Source organism: Blennius ocellaris (assembly GCF_963422515.1).
Source record: "Blennius ocellaris genome assembly, chromosome: 6".
Lineage (NCBI taxonomy): Eukaryota > Metazoa > Chordata > Actinopteri > Blenniiformes > Blenniidae > Blennius > Blennius ocellaris.
The window spans coordinates 386360-413562 of NC_137655.1; the positions used below are offsets into that span (position 1 = coordinate 386360).

Here is a 27203-nt window from a genome sequence, read left to right on the forward strand (position 1 = left end):
TGAATTGAACCAGGTGGTCACCTGAACCAGGTGGTGAACTGAACCAGGTGATGAACTGAACCAGATAGTGAATTGAACCAGGTGGTCACCTGAACCAGGTGGTGAACTGAACCAGGTGATGAACTGAACCAGATAGTGAATTGAACCAGGTGGTGAACTGAACCAGGTGGTCACCTGAACCAGGTGGTCACCTGAACCAGGTGGTGAACTGAACCAGGTGGTGACCTGAACCAGGTGGTCACCTGAACCAGGTGGTGAACTGAACCAGGTGGTCACCTGAACCAGGTGGTCACCTGAACCAGGTGGTGAACTGAACCAGGTGGTCACCTGGACCAGGTGGTAAACTGAACCAGGTGGTGAACTGAACCAGGTGGTGACCTGAACCAGGTGGTCACCTGAACCAGGTGGTGAACTGAACCAGGTGGTGAACTGAACCAGGTGGTCACCTGAACCAGGTGGTGAACTGAACCAGATAGTGAACTGAACCAGGTGGTCACCTGAACCAGGTGGTGAACTGAACCAGGTGGTCACCTGAACCAGGTGGTCACCTGAACCAGGTGGTGAACTGAACCAGGTGGTGAACTGAACCAGGTGGTCACCTGAACCAGGTGGTGAACTGAAGCAGGTGGTGAACTGAACCAGGTGGTGAACTGAACCAGGTGGTCACCTGAACCAGGTGGTGACGTGAACCAGGTAGTCACCTGAACCAGGTGGTGAACTGAACCAGGTGGTCACCTGAACCAGGTGGTGAACTGAACCAGGTGGTGAACTGAACCAGGTGGTGACCTGAACCAGGTGGTCACCTGAACCAGGTGGTGAACTGAACCAGGTGATGAACTGAACCAGATAGTGAATTGAACCAGGTGGTCACCTGAACCAGGTGGTGAACTGAACCAGGTGATGAACTGAACCAGATAGTGAATTGAACCAGGTGGTCACCTGAACCAGGTGGTGAACTGAACCAGGTGATGAACTGAACCAGATAGTGAATTGAACCAGGTGGTCACCTGAACCAGGTGGTGACGTGAACCAGGTGGTCACCTGAACCAGGTGGTGACCTGAACCAGGTGGTGACCTGAACCAGGTGGTCACCTGAACCAGGTGGTGACCTGAACCAGGTGATGACCTGAACCAGGTGGTCACCTGAACCAGGTGGTCACCTGAACCAGGTGGTGAACTGAACCAGGTGGTCACCTGAACCAGGTGGTCACCTGAACCAGGTGGTGACCTGAACCAGGTGGTGACCTGAACCAGGTGGTCACCTGAACCAGGTGGTGACCTGAACCAGGTGATGACCTGAACCAGGTGGTCACCTGAACCAGGTGGTCACCTGAACCAGGTGGTGAACTGAACCAGGTGGTGAACTGAACCAGGTGGTGAACTGAACCAGGTGGTCACCTGAACCAGGTGGTGAATTGAACCAGGTGGTGAACTGAACCAGGTGGTCACCTGAACCAGGTGGTCACCTGAACCAGGTGGTGACGTGAACCAGGTGGTCACCTGAACCAGGTGGTGAACTGAACCAGGTGGTGAACTGAACCAGGTGGTCACCTGAACCAGGTGGTCACCTGAACCAGGTGGTGAACTGAACCAGGTGGTCACCTGAACCAGGTGGTGAACTGAACCAGGTGGTGAACTGAACCAGGTGGTGACCTGAACCAGGTGGTCACCTGAACCAGGTGGTGAATTGAACCAGGTGGTGAACTGAACCAGGTGGTCACCTGAACCAGGTGGTGAACTGAACCAGGTGATGAACTGAACCAGATAGTGAATTGAACCAGGTGGTCACCTGAACCAGGTGGTGAACTGAACCAGGTGATGAACTGAACCAGATAGTGAATTGAACCAGGTGGTCACCTGAACCAGGTGGTGACGTGAACCAGGTGGTCACCTGAACCAGGTGGTGACCTGAACCAGGTGGTGACCTGAACCAGGTGGTCACCTGAACCAGGTGGTGACCTGAACCAGGTGATGACCTGAACCAGGTGGTCACCTGAACCAGGTGGTCACCTGAACCAGGTGGTGAACTGAACCAGGTGGTGAACTGAACCAGGTGGTGACCTGAACCAGGTGGTCACCTGAACCAGGTGGTGAACTGAACCAGGTGGTGAACTGAACCAGGTGGTCACCTGAACCAGGTGGTGAATTGAACCAGGTGGTGAACTGAACCAGGTGGTCACCTGAACCAGGTGGTCACCTGAACCAGGTGGTGACGTGAACCAGGTGGTCACCTGAACCAGGTGGTGAACTGAACCAGGTGGTGAACTGAACCAGGTGGTCACCTGAACCAGGTGGTCACCTGAACCAGGTGGTGAACTGAACCAGGTGGTCACCTGAACCAGGTGGTGAACTGAACCATGTGGTGAACTGAACCAGGTGGTGACCTGAACCAGGTGGTCACCTGACCCAGGTGGTGAACTGAACCAGGTGGTCACCTGAACCAGGTGGTCACCTGAACCAGGTGGTCACCTGAACCAGGTGGTGAACTGAACCAGGTGGTGACCTGAACCAGGTGGTCACCTGAACCAGGTGGTGAATTGAACCAGGTGGTGAACTGAACCAGGTGGTCACCTGAACCAGGTGGTGAACTGAACCAGGTGATGAACTGAACCAGATAGTGAATTGAACCAGGTGGTCACCTGAACCAGGTGGTGAACTGAACCAGGTGATGAACTGAACCAGATAGTGAATTGAACCAGGTGGTCACCTGAACCAGGTGGTGACGTGAACCAGGTGGTCACCTGAACCAGGTGGTGACCTGAACCAGGTGGTGACCTGAACCAGGTGGTCACCTGAACCAGGTGGTGACCTGAACCAGGTGATGACCTGAACCAGGTGGTCACCTGAACCAGGTGGTCACCTGAACCAGGTGGTGAACTGAACAAGGTGGTCACCTGAACCAGGTGGTGAATTGAACCAGGTGGTGAACTGAACCAGGTGGTCACCTGAACCAGGTGGTCACCTGAACCAGGTGGTGACGTGAACCAGGTGGTCACCTGAACCAGGTGGTGAACTGAACCAGGTGGTGAACTGAACCAGGTGGTCACCTGAACCAGGTGGTCACCTGAACCAGGTGGTGAACTGAACCAGGTGGTCACCTGAACCAGGTGGTGAACTGAACCAGGTGGTGAACTGAACCAGGTGGTGACCTGAACCAGGTGGTCACCTGAACCAGGTGGTGAATTGAACCAGGTGGTGAACTGAACCAGGTGGTCACCTGAACCAGGTGGTGAACTGAACCAGGTGATGAACTGAACCAGATAGTGAATTGAACCAGGTGGTCACCTGAACCAGGTGGTGAACTGAACCAGGTGATGAACTGAACCAGATAGTGAATTGAACCAGGTGGTCACCTGAACCAGGTGGTGACGTGAACCAGGTGGTCACCTGAACCAGGTGGTGACCTGAACCAGGTGGTGACCTGAACCAGGTGGTCACCTGAACCAGGTGGTGACCTGAACCAGGTGATGACCTGAACCAGGTGGTCACCTGAACCAGGTGGTCACCTGAACCAGGTGGTGAACTGAACCAGGTGGTGAACTGAACCAGGTGGTGACCTGAACCAGGTGGTCACCTGAACCAGGTGGTGAACTGAACCAGGTGGTGAACTGAACCAGGTGGTCACCTGAACCAGGTGGTGAATTGAACCAGGTGGTGAACTGAACCAGGTGGTCACCTGAACCAGGTGGTCACCTGAACCAGGTGGTGACGTGAACCAGGTGGTCACCTGAACCAGGTGGTGAACTGAACCAGGTGGTGAACTGAACCAGGTGGTCACCTGAACCAGGTGGTCACCTGAACCAGGTGGTGAACTGAACCAGGTGGTGAACTGAACCAGGTGGTGACCTGAACCAGGTGGTCACCTGAACCAGGTGGTGAACTGAACCAGGTGGTCACCTGAACCAGGTGGTGAACTGAACCAGGTGATGAACTGAACCAGATGGTGAACTGAACCAGATGGTGAACTGAACCAGGTGATGAACTGAACCAGATGGTGAACTGAACCAGGTGATGAACTGAACCAGGTGGTGAACTGAACCAGATGGTGAACTGAACCAGGTGATGAACTGAACCAGATAGTGAACTGAACCAGGTGATGAACTGAACCAGATGGTGAACTGAACCAGATGGTGAACTGAACCAGGTGATGAACTGAACCAGATAGTGAACTGAACCAGGTGATGAACTGAACCAGATAGTGAACTGAACCAGATGGTGAACTGAACCAGGTGATGAACTGAACCAGATGGTGAACTGAACCAGGTGATGAACTGAACCAGGTGGTGAACTGAACCAGGTGGTGAACTGAACCAGGTGGTGAACTGAACCAGATAGTGAACTGAACCAGGTGGTGAACTGAACCAGGTGATGAACTGAACCAGATGGTGAACTGAACCAGGTGATGAACTGAACCAGATGGTGAACTGAACCAGGTGATGAACTGAACCAGATGGTGAACTGAACCAGGTGATGAACTGAACCAGGTGATGAACTGAACCAGATAGTGAACTGAACCAGGTGATGAACTGAACCAGGTGGTGAACTGAACCAGGTGATGAACTGAACCAGATAGTGAACTGAACCAGGTGGTGAACTGAACCAGGTGGTGAACTGAACCAGGTGATGAACTGAACCAGGTGGTGAACTGAACCAGGTGATGAACTGAACCAGATAGTGAACTGAACCAGGTGGTGAACTGAACCAGGTGGTGAACTGAACCAGGTGGTGAACTGAACCAGGTGATGAACTGAACCAGATAGTGAACTGAACCAGGTGGTGAACTGAACCAGGTGGTGAACTGAACCAGGTGATGAACTGAACCAGATAGTGAACTGAACCAGGTGATGAACTGAACCAGGTGATGAACTGAACCAGATAGTGAACTGAACCAGGTGGTGAACTGAACCAGGTGATGAACTGAACCAGATGGTGAACTGAACCAGATGATGAACTGAACCAGGTGGTGAACTGAACCAGATGGTGAACTGAACCAGGTGGTGAACTGAACCAGGTGATGAACATCCAGCGTTGTGGTTTCAGACGGTAAACAGACTCAGACTCAGTTCAGTGCAGAACTTCACTCTTTATTAAATCAAACTCCTGGAGGACAAAACACCGTCACTACATTAACAAACCCAAAGAGCAGCCGGAACTCCACCCATCAGGGGGCGGAGTCTCGGCCACCAACACGCCGTGAGGCCTAGAAGCTACACACACTCAAACACACGTTAGCTAGCTGTCCTCCAGGAGGGGGCGCTGCTCCAGCACGGCAGAGCCTGAGACACCCCCCAGTGGCCAGGAGGTGTTAGTGAGGAAGGCGCCGCTGGCCGTCCCGCACAGGAGTGGCGCTCAGCTTGAAGGCGTAGAGCGCAGGCCGCTCGCGCTCGCCGCCTGTCGTCAGAAGGCGGTTTGTGGACGCAGTCGGTTGGAGCACAAGGCCGCGTCGTGGCGCCTCCGTGAGGGTGAGGGAGGCGGCAGTCGGGGTCTTATGCTCACGGTACAACTCAACGAGTTCACGTATCGATTAACTCCAGAACGTTTTCACGTCGGCAGGGAGCCTCTCTACCTGCCGAGGCTTCGCTTAAAGACTTCAACTTCCTGTTGAGGCACAAGGTTTAGTTTCCGGCTCAGCAGGGTATTCGTCCCCCGGGGGGAAACTTTCTCCTGCTGAACGACTCTTAGTTACTTCACTTCATAGTGTCGTCATAAATAACAATACATACATTTCCCATAACCGTTCAGTTCGGCTATATACATTATGTACACGTCACAGAATCAGCCGATTCGGCACATTTCATCACAACGGTAGACTTTAGTTTGGCACAAATTCAAGTCCAGATCGGTACAAAAACGTTCCTATTTACAAGAAGAGAAGAAGATCGTAGCGGATTGGGCGGGGCGGGTCGGGGGCGATGCAGGAAGTTAGATAGAGCGGATGTGAACGTTGACAGTGGCGGAGGCGGAGCCCAGCTCGTTGGATAGCTGCAGGGTGTAGGCACCGCTGTCGGCCTCCTTCACTGGGCTGATCACTAGTGTGGACATGTCGGCGCCACTCTCCACATGGCAGCGCCCGTCGCCGTCTGGGAGCATCCGCCCGGAGCGCAGCCAGCGGACGGAGGGGGCGGGGTCTCCGGAGAACAGTCCCGCCACCGTCAGGCTCTTCCCGGGCTCAGCGCGGACGTCCTGCGGGAGAGCTTCCACCTTGGGCGGAGCACCTGTGGACACAGAGACGAGAAGGAGCCAGTCAGGACGCCGCGGCAGTCTTCTCGTAACCACATGCACGCCATGCAGAGTGCCAAACCTCCACCTGACCTCCACCTCAGCAGTTGGAGGGTTTAACCTGCTCGCCTCGGGCCACCGTGACTCCGTCAGACTTCAGCTGGAGACTCACCTCGTCTGCTGCGGCTGACGGCGTTCAGCAAGGATGAGGACGAAGACAAAGATGAAGATGTCTCCACATGTGAACATGCAGACATGATCTCCACCGACTGGCTGCTGGAGCTCATGGAGACCAGGGCCTGTTCCAGGACGGTTGACATGTCGCCGGCCTGTTTCTGCATGCTCTCAGCAGAGTGGGCGGAGCCACTGATGATGCCGGCCTGCATGCTCTCAGCAGCAAGGGAGCTGCTGATGATGCCGGTCTGCATCGAAAGGGTCTGCATGCTCTCAGCAGAGTGGGCGGAGCTGCTGAAGGCCTGTTTCTGCATGCTCTTAGCAGAGTGGGCGGAGCTGCTGAAGGCCTGTTTCTGCATGCTCTCAGCAGAGTGGGCGGAGCTGCTGAAGGCCTGTTTCTGCATGCTGGCCTCAGAAGAAGCTCTTATCATTCTTGTTGGTTCTTCCACAAGAGCTGCGAGGATGCAAACAAGCAGACGCTTCGTGAACAGACTCGTGGCAAGGTGTCTGTGGTTGAACCCCAACATCTGCTGGTTAAACTCCAACCTGCTGCACATTCATCCCTTCATTCTTTAAATTGAATCAATAAAAATCTATAAACAAGCTTAAAACCATAAACTGGAGATTAAATCAGATGAAACCCCTGAAAATGGCACATAAATATTAGAGGATCAGGATTAAGTGGTGAACCAGCCTGCAAAAGTCTAAAGGTTTCTCCTATGCTGAAATGACTTCCATTAAAAGGGGATGAATATACATCGGTTAAAGGGTATTTGATGGCTTCTTGTAGAAAACAAGACATCTCGCCGGCGGCGTTCAGGACTTACTGAGCACGTTGAGTGACGACGTTGCAGAACATCGTCCGAAGTGGTTTCTGGCTGTCACGGTGTATTTTCCGGCATCGGCCTCCGAGGCCTCGCAGATCTCCAGAGTGAACACACTCCTCTGCTGGACCAGTCTGATGTTGGAGCTGACGGAGACCTGCACAGACAGGAAGTTTTGATCATTGGGTGGTCAGCGTGGTTGAAGGAGGAAGTGAGGATTGAAACACTCACCAGCACGTTGTCTTTCAGCCACTCCACATCAGGGAACGGTTCTCCTGAAACCTCACAGGTCAGCGTCACCTTCTGTCCCTCGTCCACGATCTGGGATCGAGGCTGCACCACGAAGCGAGGACCTTGGGACTTCCTGTCCGGGGCTGGTGACATGAGTCCATCTTGTTCGGATGGAGTTGGAGATTTTGGAGTGGGAGACTTTGGAGTGGGAGACTTTGTCAAGACGGGGGACTTGACTCTCTGGGGCGAAGTGACAGGTTCAGGAGACTTGACTCTCTGGGGCGAAGTGACGGGTTCAGGAGACTTTGGAAGAGGAGATTTGGCCTCTGGTGACGTGATTCTGGTCGGCAGGACCACTTTGTCCTTGGATTCAGATTTGCGGATCTTCAGGGTGAAATGTGCTTCCTGCTTGCCACCGGCATTTTCCACCAGCAGAGTGTAGCTTCCTTCATCTGATGTCTCCACGCTTGAGATCTCAAAGGAAGAGTTGTATTGTGTGGAGACGATGTGGTGGCGGGCCGACGGACTGACCACGGATCCTTCTCTCAGCCACGTGATTGACGGAGCTGGCTCGCCGTCCACATCGCAGTCGAACCTGGCATTGTTGCCCTCCTCCACGGTGAGGGACTGGGGTTTGGTAAGGATCTTTGCAGGAACATGCGGTTTCTCAGAAGCGGTGGTGGTTTTCACAGTCTCAGTCACAGTCTCCTTGATGGTGGTTTTGGAGGATGCAACGTGGTACACCTCCGTCCTGGTCATCTCTGGTAGGTGGGCCGATGGAGGCTCTTCGTCTTTTCGGAGTGACGAGAAGGCGGCGTACTCCTCTCCAGCTACATCCAGTGTGGCGTAATCAGAAGTCTCACCTTTGGAGTTCTTGGCAACCACGCGGTACGTGCCGGAATCTTCAGTGACACAGTTGCTGATCTGGAGCGTGAGGACTCCGCTGATGTTACTCATGTGGTATTTGCTGCTCTGGTGAATCTCTTTCCCGTTGTGGTACCACTCAACTTGTGGCTCAGGCGCAGCCTGGAGGTTCAGGGTGAACTTGGTCTGGGCACCGTACGGAACACGGTGAGATCGCATCCTGATGGTGATCCGAGGGGCGTGGTCCAAGCTGAACGGACCCTGCGTCACCACCTCCATCTTCCTCTCCACAGATCTCCTCTCAGACCTCAGAGCTTGTTTTCTCTGCTCATATCTGGACATGAAGTCGACTTTAGGAAAGGTCACGTCAGACTTTGCGGCCTTCTCTGGCGTTGGCGATCTCCTCCTACTAGGTTCAGGCATCGGAAGCTTCTTGACCGGTTTGGGGATGAATTCAGAGGTGAAAAGCGTCAGGTGCTCGGATTCAGTGGCTTCAGAATAAGTGGAAACTGTCACAGTCGTTTCCTTTTTGGCAGCTCGTGTCTTCTCTTCAAAGTCCATGCGTTTGAGTTCACTCTTGTACGAAGAGATTCTCTGAGCAGTGGTCGGCGGACGCAGCAACTCCTGGTCTTCCCTCTCTTCGTACACCCTCTGCTTCTGTCTTGGAGGTTTGTACGTGGCCTTGTCGTGACGCTGGCGGAGCTCCACGAAGCTCGGGCCGGCCTCGTACTTCGATGGGATTCTATAGGAGTCGTATCTGGGAATCTCTTCGCCCTCCTCGTCGTCACTGTAGACTCTTCTGGGCGACGAGGGACGAAGGGCAGCGAGCTCAAAGCGCACCGGGCTGAGGCTGGGTGGGGAAGCAGAGTAGCCGAGCTCCAGCTCCTCTTCCAGACGCAGCCGTTCCTCCTCCGTTCTCTTCATGGAGAGGTACTCGTTGACGGGCAGCAGCAGCTCTTCGTCCGACAGGTCGCCCAGAGACCTCCTCCGGATGCGGTGGTAAGCGTCTATCTCAGGGGAAGGCGTGCGGTGCCTTGACGGCCTCACCGTCTCCAGATCGTCCTGGGTCAGAGAGGAGATGCGCCACTTGGGCTTGTACTGGTCCTTGATCCTGATGGGCACCTCATAGAACTGCTCCCAGCGGGACAGGCGGATACGCCTCATCCTCTTCTGCGGGATTTTGTCCATCGGCTCCGGGAACTCGTACTGGTCCCGCAGCTTCTTATACCACTTCATGTCGGAAAACGGCTTGAAATGTTTGATCTCCACATCCTCCTCCAGAACCGCTGGGTTGATGACGCGAGGTGCTGGGACCACGTATGGCATGCGAAGCCTCTTCTCGTCTGCCCTCTTTTTCCTCTCTTCTTTTTCTTTCTGTATCTCGGCCTCAGTCTTCTCTCCCTTCTTAGTAGTGACAGCGGGTTTGAACATGGTGGCAGCCTCCCTCACGGCCTGTATGGCTGCAGGTGGGAGAGGCAAGACCTCTGTGCCCGAGAGAATCTGGTGCAGCCTCACCTTTTTGTCCAGCTCCTCTTTTCCAGCCACTTCTTTCTTCTTTTCGCTTTCTTCATACTCTTTCTTCACATGTGCGACACGTTGGACTTTGAGTGTGGCCTGGCAGCTGGCAGATCCAGCAGAGTTGGTGGCGGTGACTCTGTACACGCCAGAGTCCTCAGGAAGAGTGTCTTTCACATGCAGGATGTAGTAATCCAGACCTTCATGGACAACCTCGATGGATGGTCCGAAGGCCAACGGCAAGCCGTCCTTCTCCCACTTCAGAACAGGGTGTCCCGACACTCGGATCTCGAAGCGTACATTCTGGCCCTCCCTGCACTCCACGTTCGCCAGCAGGCGTTTGAACATGGGCCGCAGAGTGAGATCGGCTGGTTTTGGTCGGGGGACGACGGTGAGCCGAGCTTTGCAGCTGTCGTCACCGTACCTGTTGCGAGCAACGACACTGTACTCTGCATCATCCTCCTTCTCCAAGTTGTGGATGATGAGTTGATACAGGCCCTTGTCACTGATGAAAGTGTACTTTTTGTCATCATTTCCAGGCACCAGCTTCTGTCCAGACTTGTGCCAGATGACTCTGGGATCAGGGTGAACCGTGATGGTGACGCCAAAGCGCAGATCCTCTCCGAGGTACGCCGTCCGGTTGACCAGAGGAAGAGTGAACTCTGGGGGCTTCTGGAGCATCCTGGCAGTGTCGACTCTCCGCTTCGTTTTCTTGACCACGCGGGTGGTGAAGAAGTCGCGGTAAGATCTGACGCCGCTGATGAACAGCTCTGCATAGGCGCTATCTTCACCGTACTCATTCACGACCTTACACCTGTACGTGCCGTCGTCCGCTCTGGTGACCTTGTTAATGGTGATCACAGCCAAACCGTCCTCGTATTCAATTTCATATTTGTCGCCGGCCTCAAGCTGCCGGACGCCGCAGTACCACGTCACCTCTGTCGTGCTGTCATAGTTGTCGATGTTGCAGACGAACTTGACATTGTGTCCCTCGTTCACCACCGCATGGCTGATCTGGCCAGCGAGAGGACCGTGTTCAAATGGCGCTATCTTCACCTTGGCGACAAAAACACCGCGCTGGGACCGAATGGAGCCTCCGCTGGCCACCCGGGCAGCAGAGACAACCATGGTCCACTCTTTCTTCACCATCGTCTGGTAGTACCTCTTGTGTCTGTTGCTCTGGATCGCCCTGCTGCTGATTTCTTCTGCTGGCTTGGTGAGCCACGGGTGTGCCAGAGCCTCGGCGGCGGTCATACGGTGCTTACGCTCCTTCGTCATCAGGCGGTCCGTAAAGTCCAACGCCTCAACACTGACTTGCTTAAAAGATTCGTCTTCATAGCTGTAGGCTGCGTTGGAGATGTTGTCGATCATCTGCTGGTTTGTTTCGGCAGTGAAAGGATTCAATCCACTGAGCAGCACGTAGGCAAGGACACCAACTGACCACATGTCAGTGACAGTGCTCACCAGGTCACACTGGTGGATCTCAGGGGCGGCGTACTCTGCCGTAGTGTACTGGACCTTGATTTGGTCTCCTGGAGTCAAGTGTCTGGACTGTCCCAGCTCGATGATCTTCACAGTGGAGCTGGTTCTGGTTGTGTAGATGATGTTCTCTGGTCTGATGTCAAAGTGTCCATAGCTCTCGGCATGCAGGAACTCCAGAGCTGAACAGACCTGAGAGATATAATTCACGATCTCACGCTCGTTCAGCTCAAATTCTGCTGTATTTAGACGTTCGAAGATGTCAACGCCAGAGATGAAGTCGTAGATCATCACCAGCTCTTCCGGGCTGTCGAAGGACTCATGGAGGAGGAGGTAGTTTGTGTGTTTGGCCAGATTCAGTGTAGCAATTTCCTTCTTGATGATTGCCTGGTCTGCACCTCTAACTTTGACAAACTTGGCCATGTAGGTCTTCTCTGAGGCGACGTCAACGCAGCAGTGGACAATGCCAAACTGACCTCTTCCCAACTCCTCTGCAATGGCATATTTGCTGTGCAGATTTTTGGCATCAGAGTGTGGAGCCTTGCCCCTGGGAACACGTCCGGTGTCATCTACCTCCCTGTCGTAGAGCAGGACTCTGGATTTGTCCTCTTTGGTCATAACAGGCCCGCTGGACTCAGACGGGGCACTTTGTCCAAACTTGTTCTCAGCGATGACCCTGAACTGGTAGCTGGTTCCTCCGAAGAGGTTGATGACTGTGTAGCGGGTGTCACGTGACTGTGCGACGCGCTGCCACCTCTCGGCGGTGGTCGGACACTTCTCGATGATGTAACTGATGACCTTGCTGCCTCCGTCGTTGGCCGGCGCCACCCAGTTCAGTGCCACAGAGTCTCTGGAGACGTCGCTGGCTTTCAGTCCACGTGGAGGGTCGGGGACGTCTGCGACGTCCAGTTCCACGGTTTGTTGGTCAATGCCGAACCTATTCTTTGCACAGACAATGTAGAAACCGGCGTCCTTTTTGTCCACTCCGTTCGGGAAGACCAACGAAGTGAAGGATCTGGTAACGATTACTTGGTAGTGGCCATTGCTGTCGATCAAGTCTTGTCCCTTCTGCCATGTGATGACAGGATCCGGCTTGCCTCCGAAAGGTATCTTGATATTGACCACCTCTCCACGGAGGGCAGGTATGGCCTCCTTGTCCTTCAGGTTCTTGGGCAGGTTGATCTTGGCAGGGACTGAAGATTGAAGAAATATATTTGCACTGAGTTGATTCATCTGAACAATTCTAAATATAGGTCTAAAATGTCTACAAATGCAGTATTTGTGAGCTTACCTTCAACATCCAGAGAGACAGTAGCACAGATGGAGCCTCCTTGGTTGGTGGCTCTGATCTGGTAAACTGTGGAGTCCTCCTCGTCGGCCTCGGTGATGACCAGCTGATGGTAACCTCCTTTGAACTCCTGAATCTTGATCTTCTTTCCGTCGGAGTGGATCTCCTTCCCTCGTCTGAACCACTTAATGACAGGCTTTGGCTGCCCAAGGATCTTGCAGACCAGCGTTGCGTTGCTCTTGTACTTGACACTCATGTTCCTCAGCTCTTCCTTGAACGCAGGCGCGCGGACATCGACGGCGGTGGCGGGAATGATGGAAGCAGTGTCCTCGCTGTAGTCACTCTGTCCTCCCAGGTTCTCGCACTTCACGCGGAAGATGTACTCCACCCCTTCGGTCAGACGCTTGACGGAGAAGACGGTCTGCTTGATCTCGTCCGTGGTCACCACCGTCCATTCGGTCCATTCCCTCTTGTCCTTCTTGTGCTTCTCCTCCAGGGTGTAGCTCTTGATCTTGGAGCCGCCGTCGCTGAGCGGCGGCTTCCAGGAAACCACGCAGGAATCTTTGGTGATTCCAGCGACGACGGGGGACAGAGGAGGCGATGGTCTCTCTGTGACACAGTGAAAACACAGTCACTCACAGTAATAAACACTTGAGGGACCCAGGGATTCTCACAACACACAAAACGAGACAACAACAGCAAAATGAGCACCAGTCTGATTGTTGGACTCACCCAGCTGGCTCTTGATGAGGATAGGCGAGCTGAGCTCTAGCGGCTCACTGTTGCCATAGCGATTCTGGGCATACACCCGGAAAAAGTACCCGGCGCTGTCGACAAGGTTGGGCACGCGACAAGAAGTGCCGTTGATGGACGACGACACCAGCTCCCATTCCGTCCCCTCCTTGTCCTCGCGCTTCTCCACAATGTAGTTGGTGATCATGCAGCCGCCGTCGTCCTTCGGCGGCTTCCAGCTGATGATGACAGAGTTCTTCAGGAGGGCTTCCAGCACGATGGGGCCCTGAGGCATGTCGGGTTTGTCTGGGAAATGACAGAAACTGTCTTTAGTCTTCTGACTAAAACTGCTGGAAGAAATTACTCATTTAGTTCAAAATATATAACCAGTACCTTCCATTTTGATGTACTTTTAAAGAAATGTTAGTTTAAACCTCCTATGGCTGTATTTATAATCAGGAAGAATAGATGGATGGATGGATGGATGGATGGATGGATGGATGGATAATGAATGATGGATGAATGATGGATGGATGAACCCCAAACTAACAGAAATTGTCAGATGAGGCTCCTCAATAAAACGACACACTGAAGAAACAAGGTGCTAAAGGACAAGTTAAAAGGAAAAATTAAACAGGAAATGGATAAAGAAATATATGCACAGCTCGGCGTTTTATTTGTGTTTGTCCAGGTGGGGATTTCAGTGGAAATAAACAACTTTTCTAGATATTTTTGTGGGCCAGTGGGAATGTATTTAGCATTTCTACAATAAAGAGTTTCTCGCTACCAAGCTAACATGAGCTACCACGCTAAATCTCACTGACCAAGACCTTAGTCTGAAGGTAGGAGCGCCACCACGTTGTGCTTTTCTTGGTGGAAGTTGCTTTGCTCCAACATTCCAGATCTGTGTGTGTCACCGTGGCAGTACTCAGATTACAAATTGGTGGCACAAGTCTAGATCCTGTCTGTGATTGGACGCTTGCACTGCCGCTGCTCTGCGATGGCAGAAGGACAAAGCACAGCTCTTCTGTGTAGTCCAACCTTCTACATCAGAGAAATCCTAAATGCTGGAACACGGTGTGAATCCTGGACTGGATTAGTGGGACGACTGGACCAAAAGAAGGAGTTTCCAGTAAAAACCAGACGGTGTGACTGAGAGCCTTACCGTAGATCTCCACATTGAAGGCGGTGTCCGCTCTGCCGAAGTGGTTGTGGAGTCGGATCCTGTACTTGCCACCGTGGACTCTGCGCTGGATGTTCTTGATGACCAGGTGGGTGTAGTGCTCCGTGGTCTCAATGCTGAGGTCCTCGCTGTTCTCCAGTGTCTTCGCTTCCTGCAGCCACATGATCTTCGGCTCCGGACGGCCGATGTAGACAGCGTGAATGCGCAGGGTGGTTCCCAGGCCGGCGTAGTAGGTTTCCTTCAGCGTGTAGTCAGGGTGGAAGGATGGCGCCGCCTCCAGCACCAGAACGCCGCTGGTCTCAGCCTCACCGGCGTCGTTGATGGCTTTGCAGGTGTACTCGCCCTCATCCTCCTGCTGGTCCGTCATGATGGACAGCGAGTGGTTCCGGCCATCGGAGCTCATCTCATACTTGCGAGACTCGGTGACCTCCTTGCCGGCGTGATACCACTTGATCTCCGGCACGGGCCTGCCAATCATCTGGCACTTCATGACTGCCGGCTGGCCCAGCTTACAGGTGACTTCATCCATCTCTTTCCTCAGGCTCGGCTTCGCTTCAACTGCAGGCATGAAAGACACAGACAGAGGTTTTAAAAAAGCATGTACATGTTGTATAAATGTTTTTCTTTTGGACGCCTTATTTGTGGCATCTTTACCGCTCAGTTTGGTCTTGATGCAGGTGGCAGTCCGGCGTGGTCGGCTCATGCCCGTCTCGTTTTCTGCAAAGACTCTGAACTCGTACTCGGTGGCCTCAACGAGTCCTGGCATGGTGAACTCCTTCTCCTTCAGCCTCTGCTTGTTGCTCTTCTTCCAGCTGCTCTCGATGGACTTGCGGTACTCCACCCAGTAGCCCAGCACCTCCTTTCCTCCGTCACACTCTGGAGGCTGCCAGCGAATCCTGATGGAGTTGTTGCTCACGCTCACCGTGTCGATCTCGCCTGGTTGGCTTGGCTTGTCTGGAAGGACAGGAACAGGAAATGAGTCTTTCTTATCAGTTTTGTGAACCACGTTCTGACTCGGGAACCAGGCTCTGGAGTGATGGATCACGGTGGATGGTTGCTTTTCAAACTCACCGAATGGATCTTTGCATGTGACAGGGTCAGAACCTGGACCGGCCATGCTCTCGCCAATGTCGTTGACAGCGACGATGCGGAACTGATAGTCTGTATCCGGAGTGAGTCCCGGAAGAGTAAACATGGTGGATGTGATCTTGGTCCCGTGGCGGGACCAGGTCTCGGCAGACTTCATCTTGTACTCAACAAAGTAGCCGGTGATGGCAGAACCACCATCGTCCTTTGGCCTGGACCAGGCCAGGGCCACAGAGCTCTTGGTTACGTCCATGATCTCTGGTGGGGTACTGGATGGCTCAGGTGGACCTGGATTGGAGAGCAGATGATTCTTCAGTAATTTTAATTGAACAGGAATTGGTCCTGAGGAAGGGGGTACTTACAGAGAGGAGTTTTGGGAATCACTGGCTCTTCGGACTTCAGAGACGCACTGATACCAAAGGAGTTTTCAGCGGTAATCTTAAAGTGGTACTCTGTTCCCTCCCTCAGGCCCTTCACCGCCAGCTGGGTTTCCGTCACCCGTGAGTCAACGGTGTACCAGGCGTTCCTGGTCACCTCCCGTCTCTCCACAATGTAGCCGAGGATTTCAGAGCCGCCGTCATCTGCTGGAGCCTTCCAGGACAGCTTGATGGAGTTGGCCTGGATCTCCTCAAAGACCAACGGTCCCTCTGGGGCACTCGGGCGGCCGATGACCTTCACCTTGATCTGGGCCTTCTTCTTGCCGACCTTGTTCTCCAGCAGGAGGTCGTAGATGCCAGAGTCGCCGCGTTCGGCGCCCTTGATCACCAGCTCGCTGGCGTCCTCAGTGGAAGCGACCATGGCCTTGGGGGAGACGTTCCCGCCATCTTTGGACCACTTGCAGTTGGGATGAGGTTTACCCTTGATGGGCACCGAGAGTCGGACCACTCCTCCATGGCGGACCACGTACAGGTCTTTGTATTTCAGCTCCAGGTCGTAGTCCGGAGATTCTGGAGAGCAGCGTTTGGCAAAGTTATTGGAGGTCATTTCAAGTCTTGACAGTAAAACAAAATGTGACAAACAATGGTCTGAAGAGGGTCTGTCTTATCAAGCAGCTTGTGAAACTATTTCATAAAGATCCCATGAATGAAGGAACACAACTTGACAAACATCTCGGACCCCAGCAGGTACTCCGGTGTCATCCCCAACATACCAACGTGTTAGCGAAGTACGCCCACAGTGGAAATGTCTGCAGAAGCTCACGTCAGAATGGCGCCACTGTAGGGTTTCTCAGATTGATCAAACTATTTCTCAACTCAATTGGCAGGACAGGAATTGATGTTCTGGATGATTTGTTTCATTTCAAGGTCTGAATTCTGAGTAGCGCCCAAACATTTCATTGAGAGTGTTGATCTCAGCCCTTCACTGCCAATAAGCTTCTATTGGTACTCACCACCTCACTGAGGGTGGAGCACATTACACCACCTCACTGAGGGTGGAGCACATTACACCACCTCACTGAGGGTGGAGAGCATTACATCACCTCACTGAGGGTGGAGCACATCAGACCACCGCACTGGGGGAACTCTAGACTCCAGACAAACTCCAGATGACATGACAGACTGAGTGACATCGTGACTCTTCTGCCTTGAAGTGTTCTTCAGTCTGAGCCCAAGAGATGCCCAGAAGTCTTTCTTAAACACTCACCGAGCATCTCAGTGATGATGACGGTTCCCGGCACCTCCGCGGGTTCTCCAGAGCCACCGGCGTTGCAAGCCATGACACGGAACTTGAACTCCTCCCCTTGAGGCATGTTGGTCAGTGTGTACTCGCAGATCAGTGACGGCGTGGTGTTGCACTTGATCCAGGCCATGGTACCCGCCTTTTGCATCTCAATCAGGTAGCCGTCCACCCGAGCATCGCCCTCCTCGTCCGGAGGACTCCAGGCCAGGGACACGGAGGTCTTGGTGGTGTCGGTAATCCTCGGGTTCTGAGGAGAGCCTGGTGGATCTAAGGAGGAGCAGGAGGAGGAGGAGCATGTCAGGATCCCCTTTTCTTTTTTAAATGCATACTCCCGCCTATCAACGCGCTCTCTTACCAATGGGATCTGTTGCCACTGCTGGTTTAGACAGAAGGCTGGGCTTGCTTAGGCCTCGAGCATTGATGGCAGTGATTCGGTGTTCGTACTCCAAGCCTTCAATCAGCTCAGTGGACCTGTACCTGGTCATGGTGATGGGGTTCTTGTTGGCACGCACCCATCGGTCAGACCTCACTTCTTTACGCTCCACGATGTATCCAGAAACTTCCAGCCCACCGTCTTCGTCTGGTTCTTCCCAAGCGATGGTCATGCCATCTCGAGACACGTCGAAGACGATTGGACGGCCAGGAGGTCCGGGGACGTCTTTGGGAAGAAGAATATTCTTAATATTCTGCTTGAACCCGAATCTAGTTTGAAATTCTTCAGACTTACTGTTTAAGCTCTTGCAGGTGACAATTTCGGACTGGAGGAACTCTCCGGTGCCATAACGATTCATTGCAGCGGCTCTGAAGACGTACTCGTCTCCCTCGATCAGGTTCTCAAACTTGAAGGTTGGCCGGCTTACGGCGTCACTGATGGGCACCCACCCTGGTCTGTGGGCGTCACGCTGCTCCACCACGTAACCACTGATCGGGGCACCACCGTCTCGAACCGGAGGATCCCAGCTGCAGGTGACAGTTGTGGCATCGATTTCGTCGAACCGGATTGGTCCCTTCGGCTCGTCGGGTTTGGCTGGTCAAAGTAAAATAAGAAAGAATATTGATGAGTTGTATCAAAGTCAGATGGAGATGAGAGAAGAGCTGCTGGACTTACAGAGGATGACGACTTTGACGATTTCGGTCGTGACTCCGACAGCATTCTTGACCTCCAGTGTGTAGTCGCCAGTGTCATCGATGGTGGTGTTGGACACGCTTAGTTTGGAGAACTTGCCAGAGCTCTTAATCTTCACGCGGTCAGTGACTTTCATCTTGTTGTCGGCGAAGTACCAGGAACAGATGGGAGGAGGTCTGCCGACGATGGGCAGGTCCAGCTCCAGGGCCTTGCCAGCCAGGACATTCACCACCTTCTGAGGAATACTGGAGAAGTCCACTGCCGGCATGACTGCAAGGATCAGACCCGAGACAATGATTATTCTGATCAATAGAATTAAGCATAATATTATTACTACGATTGTCATGAATCCTATCAATGGATGCATGCCGGCACTCAAAGCCTCTTCCTGAGTTACCTCTCTGCTCCTTCACCGTGACAGCTGCCACCAGCTCTTTGGGCTCGCTGGCTCCTCGGCTGTTGACAGCTTTGACCCTGAACAGGTACTGCTCATTCTCGTTCAACTTGTCTATGCTGTGCTCGAAGTCGGTCATCTTCATTGTGGCCACCTTCATCCACTTGTCGGTACCGAACTTACAGGCCTCGATGACGTAGCCAGTCAGCCGGCTGCCGCCATCGTGCTCGGGTTTCTCCCACCCCAGGACCACGGAGGTCTTGGTGACGTCCACTACTTCCAGCTTATGCGGCGGGAGAGGGACCTCACACACCTGAATGACATCGGGAGTCTCGCAGGATTCACCAACGCCATAAATATTCTCTGGGAGAACACGGAAGTAATAGAGCATGCCCTCCATCAGACCGTCGATCTTGTAGGAGGTCTTGCTGCACTTGGAAGTGACGGTCTTGTAAGCTCTCATGGAGGCCTCGCGCCTCTCGATGATGTAGTTGTTCACCGGAGCACCGCCATCCACAGCCGGGGCTTCCCAGGAGATGACGGCAAACTCTTTGGTCAGCTCCTTGATCTTGATTGGTCCTGTTGGTCCAGGAGTATCTGAGCAGGAAATATGGCTGAGAGTCAGACACAGTTTCAGGAAGTAAGATCATGGTCCAATCAGTCTTCACCAGCTCACCGTAGACTTTGACCAGGATGTTGACTTCCTGTTTGCCTGCAGAGTTCTCTGCCACCAGGGTGTATTTGCCGGCGTCGTAACGGTGCACCTTGTCGATGATGAGTGTGGTGGACGTGTTGGTGACCTCGATGAAGCCTCGACTCTGGAGGTCAACTCCAGGTTTGCTCCAGGTGATGGTGGGCGCCGGGCGACCAGTGACGTTGACAAAGAGCCGCAGGGAGCCGCCGGCACGCAGGCAGATGGTCTTCTTCAGGTCGTCATGGAGCTCGAAGTCAGGAGTTTCTGTGTGAGAGGACAGAGACGTTAACGTTTTACCAAAGTGGATGCATCATAAAGTTGCTGTCTTTGGGGTGTACTCACCGAGCCTCTCTGCCGGTTCTGTCTCTGCACATGGTTCGCTGAAGTCTCCGGTACCGTTGATGTTGACGCCAGCCACTCTGAAGCAGTACTTCTTGCCTGCGGACAGTTTGGTGACCACAAACTCGGGTATGCGCAGCGTCTTTTCGTGGGCTTTGGTCCACTCTTCCAATCCGGCCTCCTGCATCTCCAGGACATAGCCCATCACGTCTGCTCCGCCGTCGTCCACCGGCCGCGACCAAGCCAGGCTAATGCTGTCGGCGTGGGTGTCAGTAATGCGGGGAATGGAAGGAGGAGCAGGTGTGCCTGAGGAGAAGGAGGAAGGGGTCAGAGATGTGGCAACAAGAAATGACGTCCCCTCTGCAGTCGGCTGCTTGTGGTTTGAACTCACATGTGGGAACTCTGCAGACCACGTACAGAGACACCTCACTGGGCTCACTCTCCCCGGCCTTGTTGATGGCTGTCACTCTGAACTGGTAGATGTTTCCTTCCATCAGACCAGACACCTTCAGGGTGGTGTCCAGGTGAGCACCGTCCCTGTTGACTTTCACCCAGCGGGCACTTTTCCTCTCATGCCTCTCCACCAGGTAGTGGATCAGCGGGCTGCCACCATCGCTCTCTGGCTTCATCCACTCGATGGTGGCAAAGTCCTTTCCTGACACCAGGATCTCCGGAGCTCCAGGAGGAGACGGGACAGCTGGAGGAGAAAGGCGGATTAGGGTCAGGGTGAAGGCATCTGAGCCCAAATAGTTGCGATTGGACAGCATTGTGGAGGCGGGACTTACTGAAGGTGTTCCTGGCGACCATGGGCTCTGACTGCAGGTAGACTCCGGCACCGTACTTGTTGACGCCGCGCACCCTGAACAGGTACTCAGTGTTCTTGAACAGGTTGGTGATGTCACAGGTCAGCTCTTTGCACTCGTCGTTCATGACGACCCAGTTGAGTCGGTTGGTGTCGCGCCGCTCCACCATGTAATGACTGATGGTGTCGCCGCCGTCCTCCAGAGGAGGCTTCCAGCTCAGCGTGCATGAGTCCTCTGTGATCCTGCTGATCGTGATGCTGCCTTCACACACCCCGGGTGTGTCTGGAGGAACAAACCAATGCTCTGCACCCAAACACAATCTTCTGATAAATGTCTGATGGTCGATGCTCGAGCCACTTACCCAGCACCTTGACGTTGACCTCTGCGGTTTTGGTACCACTGACGTTTCTGACGGTGAGGATGTATTTACCCGTGTCGTCTCGGTCGCAGAACTTGATGATGGCCATGGCCTTCGTTGGGGTGTACTGCAGGTGGTACTTCTCACACAGTTCCAGTTCTCTGTTGCCTTTGGACCAGGAGGCCTTGGGATCGGGTCGGCCTCCCACCGCAGCGTCCAGAACCAGGTCAGAACCGGCTCGGATAGACACGGTCTCAGACAGGAGTTTGCTGTCCAGCTGGGCTTTCGGAGGTTCTGTGGTGTGGAAACAAAAATACATTCAACCATCATATGAATGCCAATTATGACACTGATACGACATTAGTAACATGGTAATGAAGCATTAGAAAGAATTAATATACTCTTAATGATACATTATAATCCAGTAATAATAATTATTATAAATTATACATATTGAATCATTAATATTAAATACATTATTATTAATAATTAATACCTTTTTGATCATAATTAAATTATTAATAATACATTAATAACACATAACAAGCCTGCGATCAAAGAACATCATTATTCTAATGTTGTAACCAGTCTGACACCAATCCAGAACCAGTCTGACACCGGTGACACTGGTCCAGAACCAGTCTGACACCAATCCAGAACCAGTCTGACACCGGTGACACTGGTCCAGAACCAGTCTGACACCAATCCAGAACCAGTCTGACACCGGTGACACTGGTCCAGAACCAGTCTGACACCAATCCAGAACCAGTCTGACACCGGTGACACTGGTCCAGAACCAGTCTGACACCAATCCAGAACCAGTCTGACACCGGTGACACTGGTCCAGAACCAGTCTGACACCAATCCAGAACCAGTCTGACACCGGTGACACTGGTCTAGAACCAGTCCGACACTGGTCCATAACCAGTCTTACACTGGTCCAGAACCAGTCTGAAACCAGTCAAGAACCAGTCTGACATTGGTCCAAAACCAGTCTGACACCAGTCCAGAACCAGTCTGAAACCAGTCCAGAACCAGTCTGACACCGGTGACACTGGTCCAGAACCAGTTCAACACCACTGTAAAAAAATCCAGAATGTACTTTTGGGACCAAGGGCTCAGAGGTCTTACCAAAGTCGGTCTTGCACTGCACAGAGCCGGTGGACTCGGAGGGCATGCTGTAGACCTGGTTGGCATTCTTGGCGATGACCCTGAACTCGTAGGGCTCGCCCTCACCCAGCGCGGTGACGGTGTAGAACTGCTCCGTCACGTTGGTGTAGTTGCACTTGAGCCAGCGGCCTTCCCCAGTCAGCGTGTACGGCTTGCGCTCGATGATGTAGCCCACGATAGGACTGCCGCCATCGTTCAGCGGTGCAGACCACTTGAGGGACACGGTGGTTCTGGTCACATTAGTGACTTCAGGTTTACTTGGCGGATCTAAGCATCAGATCAGATTTGTCAGACACATTCTTATCGGCATGTTTGAGGTAGAAACAGAGAGGAGACTCACCGACGGGGTTCTGAGCCACTGCTCCCTTCGAAGCCTCGCTGGCTTTGCTCAACCCGGCGCTGTTCATGGCATAGACCCTGAACTGGTACTCTAGACCTTCCACCAGACCCTCCACCTTACTGTAGCACTCAAAGCAGGGGATCTTGTTCTCCCTCACCCACAGGATGTTGTTCCTCTCTTTCTTCTCAATCCAGTAGCCCGTTACTTTGCTTCCTCCATCATGGTATGGCTCCTCCCATTTCAGAGTCATGGTGTTGGCGGTGACGTTGAACACCGACGGTTTGGTGGGGGGACCCGGAGGTGCTGGAAGTCAAATCACACATTAACATTTTCACACGTGAAGTTTGTGTCCGCTGACATGGTGTGAGGAAGAGGAACTTACTGTATGGATGCTCAGCGACGATGGTCTCGGACTCGGTTGGCTTGCTGACACCGAACCGGTTCTCGGCAGAGACCCTGAATGTGTACTGCATGTACTTGGTCAGGTGACTGACGTGCAGCGACGTGCGTTTCACGCTGGAGTTGATGAGCTGCCAGGCCGTGGAGCCGGACTCGCGCTTCTCCACAATGTAGTTTGTGATGTCTGTGCCTCCGTCGTCCTCGGGCGGGGTCCAGTTCACCACGCAGGACTCGGAGGTGATGGAGGAGATCTCGATGGGTCCCTCTGGGGGACTGGGTCTGCCAGTGACGTTGACTTCAATGGTGAAGGTCTTGGTTCCTGCCACATTCTCCAGGGTCAGGTAGTATTTGCCGCCGTCACCTCTCATGGCCTCTTTGACCGAGATGCTGGTTCTGTCCTTGGTGGATTTGATGGAGACCCGGTCTGAGCTCTTCAGCCTCATCTCCTCCAGCTTCCAGCCAATCTTTGGAGCAGGTCTGCCGCTGATGGGAACATCGATGGTAAAGGTTTTGCCGGACGTACAGGTCACGAGTTGGTTGGTGATCTCGCTGAGGTCGGCGGCAGGTTCGATGTGAGGCTCTTTGACTAGAACCGGAGCCAGAGTTTCTTTAGCCTGGCTGAAGCCGGATTCGTTCTTCGCTTTCACTCGGAAGTCGTACTCGTCACCCTTGTTGAGCTTGTCAACGATGTAGGTGAGGTTCTTTGTGTTGCCAACCACCACCCACTTGTCTCCACCCTTCGGTCTGGCCTCGATCAGGTAACCCTGGATGCGACTGCCGCCGTCGTGTTCCGGTTTGAGCCAGCCTAGCGACACCGAGCTGTCTGTCGTGTCCAAGATGTCCAACCTCTTCGGAGTAGCTGGCGCTGCGGTGGCGATGACGGGTTCTGTCAACTCAAATGCCTCACCCACACCATGCTGGTTCTCGGCAGAGACTCTGAAGAAGTAGGGCACTCCTTCCAGCAGGTCCTGGATCTTCAGGACATGCTGTGTGCACTTCCCACCGGACTGCTGCCATGTGCGCCGGCTGGCCTCGCGCCTCTCTACGACGTAGTGCTGGATTCGGGCTCCACCGTCGTTGGCAGGAGGCTCCCACATGACTGTGACTGAACCCCTGGTCACCTCCTTGAAGGCGACTGCCTGTGGAGGTCCTGGAGTGTCCATCACCTTCACCACGAACGTAACGGCCTTGCTACCGCTGGAGTTCTCCAGGTTGACGGTGTACTTGCCCGTGTCGGTCCTGGAGCAGTGCTCGATGCTCAGAGAGCTGTAGCCCTCGGTGGTGGAGACTTCCGACAGGACGCCCAAGTCGCCATCCTCCTTCACCCAGGAGGCAGTGGGACTGGGTTTTCCCCTGAAGTTGACAGCCAGGCACACCGAACCTCCGGCCTTGACGATGTGCGTCTGTTTGAAAGTGGCGTCGATGTCGACCTGCGGAGACGTGAGCCGGTCCACCGCCTGAGCGGGCTCGGGGAGTTCTTTTTCCTCACCACGGCCCACCTGGTTTACGGCCGCCACGCGGAAGTTGTACTCGGCTCCCGTCTGGAGACCCTTGGCCGTGTAGCTGGTTTCCGCCACTAGCTCCTCGTTCACTCGCTCCCACTCCTCTCCTTTGGCTACCTCCACAATGTAGCCCAGGATGTCCGAGCCACCGTCGTCCACCGGCCTGGTCCATTCCAGGCTGATGGAGCGGCTGGTGGAGTCGGACACGCACACCACCGACGGAGCACAGGGAATGTCCTTGGGTTCGGCGGCTCTGATGGGCATGGAGACATTGCTCGGGGTTCCGACGCCGGCGTCATTAACAGCCAGGACGCGGAACTCGTACTCCACGTCCTCCGTCAGGTGCAGCACCTTGTGGGCGCACTCCACGATGGGCTTCTTGGTGATCACCTTGTAGAAGCGGATGGTCTTCTTCTCCCGTTTCTCCACGATGTAGTACTGTACGGGGTTCCCTCCGTCCGAGGTCGGCGGCGTCCAGGACAGCGTGATGCTCTCTCCGCTCACCTCGGTGGCGTCGGGAGTGCCGGGGGCCTCTGGGGTCGCTGCACCAGATGAGGGATTGATCAGAACAACTGAAGGAATTTGATTCACCTTGAAAGTAGCTTAGTCTTCATTCTGAGATTAAAAAGTACTCAAACTTGTTCTGCGTGTTCAGTAAATGTGTTGACAAATAATCTTTTGTCTCTTACAAGTCAAATGTTGTTTTCACCTTTATTCTATTGATACTCTATTACTTAGATAGATTACATAGACTCATGTAATAAATTCATGATAAATCCTTCCATAATCATAATTATACTTTACTGTGTTTATTTATATTGTATTGGATATCACCAATTACTTAAAAATATACATGGAATTTATTGGTACTTTTCCTCAGACAATTAGTCTTAATATATTCATTCTAACGTGTTGAAAAGAAGTGATGATTGAAGAAGTGGAAGCAAAAAAAAAGATATTTATGGAGAAGGGACGTAATAAGTTTTCAGACCTGCAAGTGATTATATTGTTCTGCTCTTATTTATTAATATTGATATTTAGTCACTGTTTGTTTGGTGGAAGATCTTTGTTGCTTGGTCTGAACGGTTGATTTTATGTTTCAATAAACAATGAAACGAGCTCCTTCACTCAAAAGTCACTTAACAATATTTTATATTTTTTTCCTTCTCCTTTTGAAAACAATAATCAAATCCGGAACAATGGCACCGATTCAGTGCTTTTCCAGAAGGGTATTATTGTGAACGCAGCTCGTTTCCCTCAGACATTTCTAAATGTTTGTTGTCGTCAACACAGTGCAAATGATGTGTTTGAATTTGGCATCGTGACTTGTGCGAGAGCTCCCGGTGGCCAACTCACTGTACTGCATCTGTGCAATGACGGGGCTGGACTCCAGCGGCCTGCTGACTCCGAACTTGTTGACGGCGGAGACCCTGAACTGGTATTCGTTGGTCTTGATGAGCTTGGAGGCATTGAAGGTGCAGTCGGTGCACTCGTCGGTCACCAGTGCCCAGGAGATCTTGGCGGTCTCGCGCTTTTCCACTACGTAGTGCGTGATCTCGGAGCAGCCGTCGTTCTCCGGCGGGTTCCAGGTCAGGGTGCACTTCCCCTCTGAGATGCTGCTGAAGGTGATTGGACCAACCGGCTCCCCAGGCGTGTCTGCATCAAGAAGAAAAACTCAACTTACAACCTGAATCGAGAGAAACAGCGATCGGGCGGAACATGAAGTCAGCGCTGCACACCCTGGACTTGGACCAAGATGGACTCCTTCTTGGTTCCGGATCCGTTGGTAGCCTCCACAGTGTAGAGGCCGCGGTGCGTGCGGTCGGCGTCCCTGACGAAGAGCGTGCTGGATCCAGTCACGGTGATGATGTCCATCATCTTCTTGGTGACCTCTACGTTGTCTCGGTACCACACCACTTTAGGCGTTGGGCGTCCGGTGACGGTCACCTTCAGTCTGATGCTGTCTCCGGCTTTGACCGTCAGGCCCTCGAAGTACTCGGGACCAAACTCCAGGTTCGGCGTGGCTGGTTGTGACAAAGAGTAGCGTGAGCTCCCAGTGTGCCAGGGACGGAAATGGGACCGAGACTGGTTCGGACAACCGGCTTCAGTTTACTCACCGTTCTCGCTTCTGACTACGATCAGGCCGGACGAGTTGGACGGAGGACTGACGACACCGATGGCGTTCCTGGCCACGACCCTGAACTCGTAGCGTTCATTAGTTGCCAGGCCGGTGACGGTGTACTGACACTCGTGGCAGTCGGTTAGGTTGGCCTTGAACCAGCGACCTTGTCCCTGGCGCTTCTCGATGTTGTAGTTGGTTATCTTGCTACCGCCATCGCGTTTGGGTGCATCCCACTTCAGCGTGATGGAGTCGCTGGTGACGTCGGTGTAGTCGGGCTGACCGGGAGGATCTGAAAGACACCGGACAAAATTTTGTTACCAAATGCAATACTTCTTCTAAACCTGTATGACCAAAAGAGCCATTTTTGGAACTTTCCAGCAAATCAAAATGGAGCCGCAATCTAGAAGAGAAACACCATCCTAGGGGGCCCACCACAGGGACCCCCACCCAGCAGGTCCTGGTGCTCAGGGTGCACGAGGGCCAAAAATTCTGACATCAGTTTTTATATTTTGATACGGGCAGTCGGGATTGGTGTGTGTGTGTGTGTGTGTGTGTGTGTGTGTGTATGAAAGGTTCTTTAACAATAATGTTTGCTTTGATTTGATCAACGTTTATTATATTTTTTAGCTTTTTTCCCAGCGTTTTTTAAAGAATTTTGACATTTCCGCTGTCTTGCCCATT

The 27203-nt window shown here is 53.1% G+C and overlaps 1 protein-coding gene across 9 annotated transcripts in view; it reads right to left on the bottom strand.

Annotated features, from left to right (window-relative positions):
- Positions 1 to 5063: 5063 nt before the first annotated feature.
- ttn.1 (titin, tandem duplicate 1) overlaps positions 5064 to 27203 on the bottom strand; it is a 182652-nt gene continuing 160512 nt past the window's right edge. For all 9 annotated transcript variants that reach the window (XM_080497609.1, XM_080497608.1, XM_080497611.1 and 6 more), the window contains 26 exons: positions 26518 to 26811; positions 26140 to 26424; positions 25757 to 26056; positions 22882 to 24942; positions 22500 to 22802; positions 22121 to 22426; positions 20993 to 21283; positions 20614 to 20913; positions 20220 to 20525; positions 19832 to 20134; positions 19472 to 19753; positions 18799 to 19392; positions 18384 to 18671; positions 18003 to 18302; positions 17631 to 17933; positions 17240 to 17542; positions 15958 to 16542; positions 15581 to 15883; positions 15164 to 15463; positions 14492 to 15067; positions 13327 to 13632; positions 12598 to 13203; positions 7449 to 12499; positions 7221 to 7374; positions 6392 to 6847; positions 5064 to 6215 (listed from right to left, as the gene is read on the bottom strand). In XM_080497609.1, the coding sequence (XP_080353735.1) occupies positions 5923 to 6215; positions 6392 to 6847; positions 7221 to 7374; positions 7449 to 12499; positions 12598 to 13203; positions 13327 to 13632; positions 14492 to 15067; positions 15164 to 15463; positions 15581 to 15883; positions 15958 to 16542; positions 17240 to 17542; positions 17631 to 17933; positions 18003 to 18302; positions 18384 to 18671; positions 18799 to 19392; positions 19472 to 19753; positions 19832 to 20134; positions 20220 to 20525; positions 20614 to 20913; positions 20993 to 21283; positions 22121 to 22426; positions 22500 to 22802; positions 22882 to 24942; positions 25757 to 26056; positions 26140 to 26424; positions 26518 to 26811 (15449 nt within the window). In that variant the 3' untranslated portion in view covers positions 5064 to 5922. The remainder of the gene's footprint in view (positions 6216 to 6391; positions 6848 to 7220; positions 7375 to 7448; positions 12500 to 12597; positions 13204 to 13326; positions 13633 to 14491; positions 15068 to 15163; positions 15464 to 15580; positions 15884 to 15957; positions 16543 to 17239; positions 17543 to 17630; positions 17934 to 18002; positions 18303 to 18383; positions 18672 to 18798; positions 19393 to 19471; positions 19754 to 19831; positions 20135 to 20219; positions 20526 to 20613; positions 20914 to 20992; positions 21284 to 22120; positions 22427 to 22499; positions 22803 to 22881; positions 24943 to 25756; positions 26057 to 26139; positions 26425 to 26517; positions 26812 to 27203) is intronic.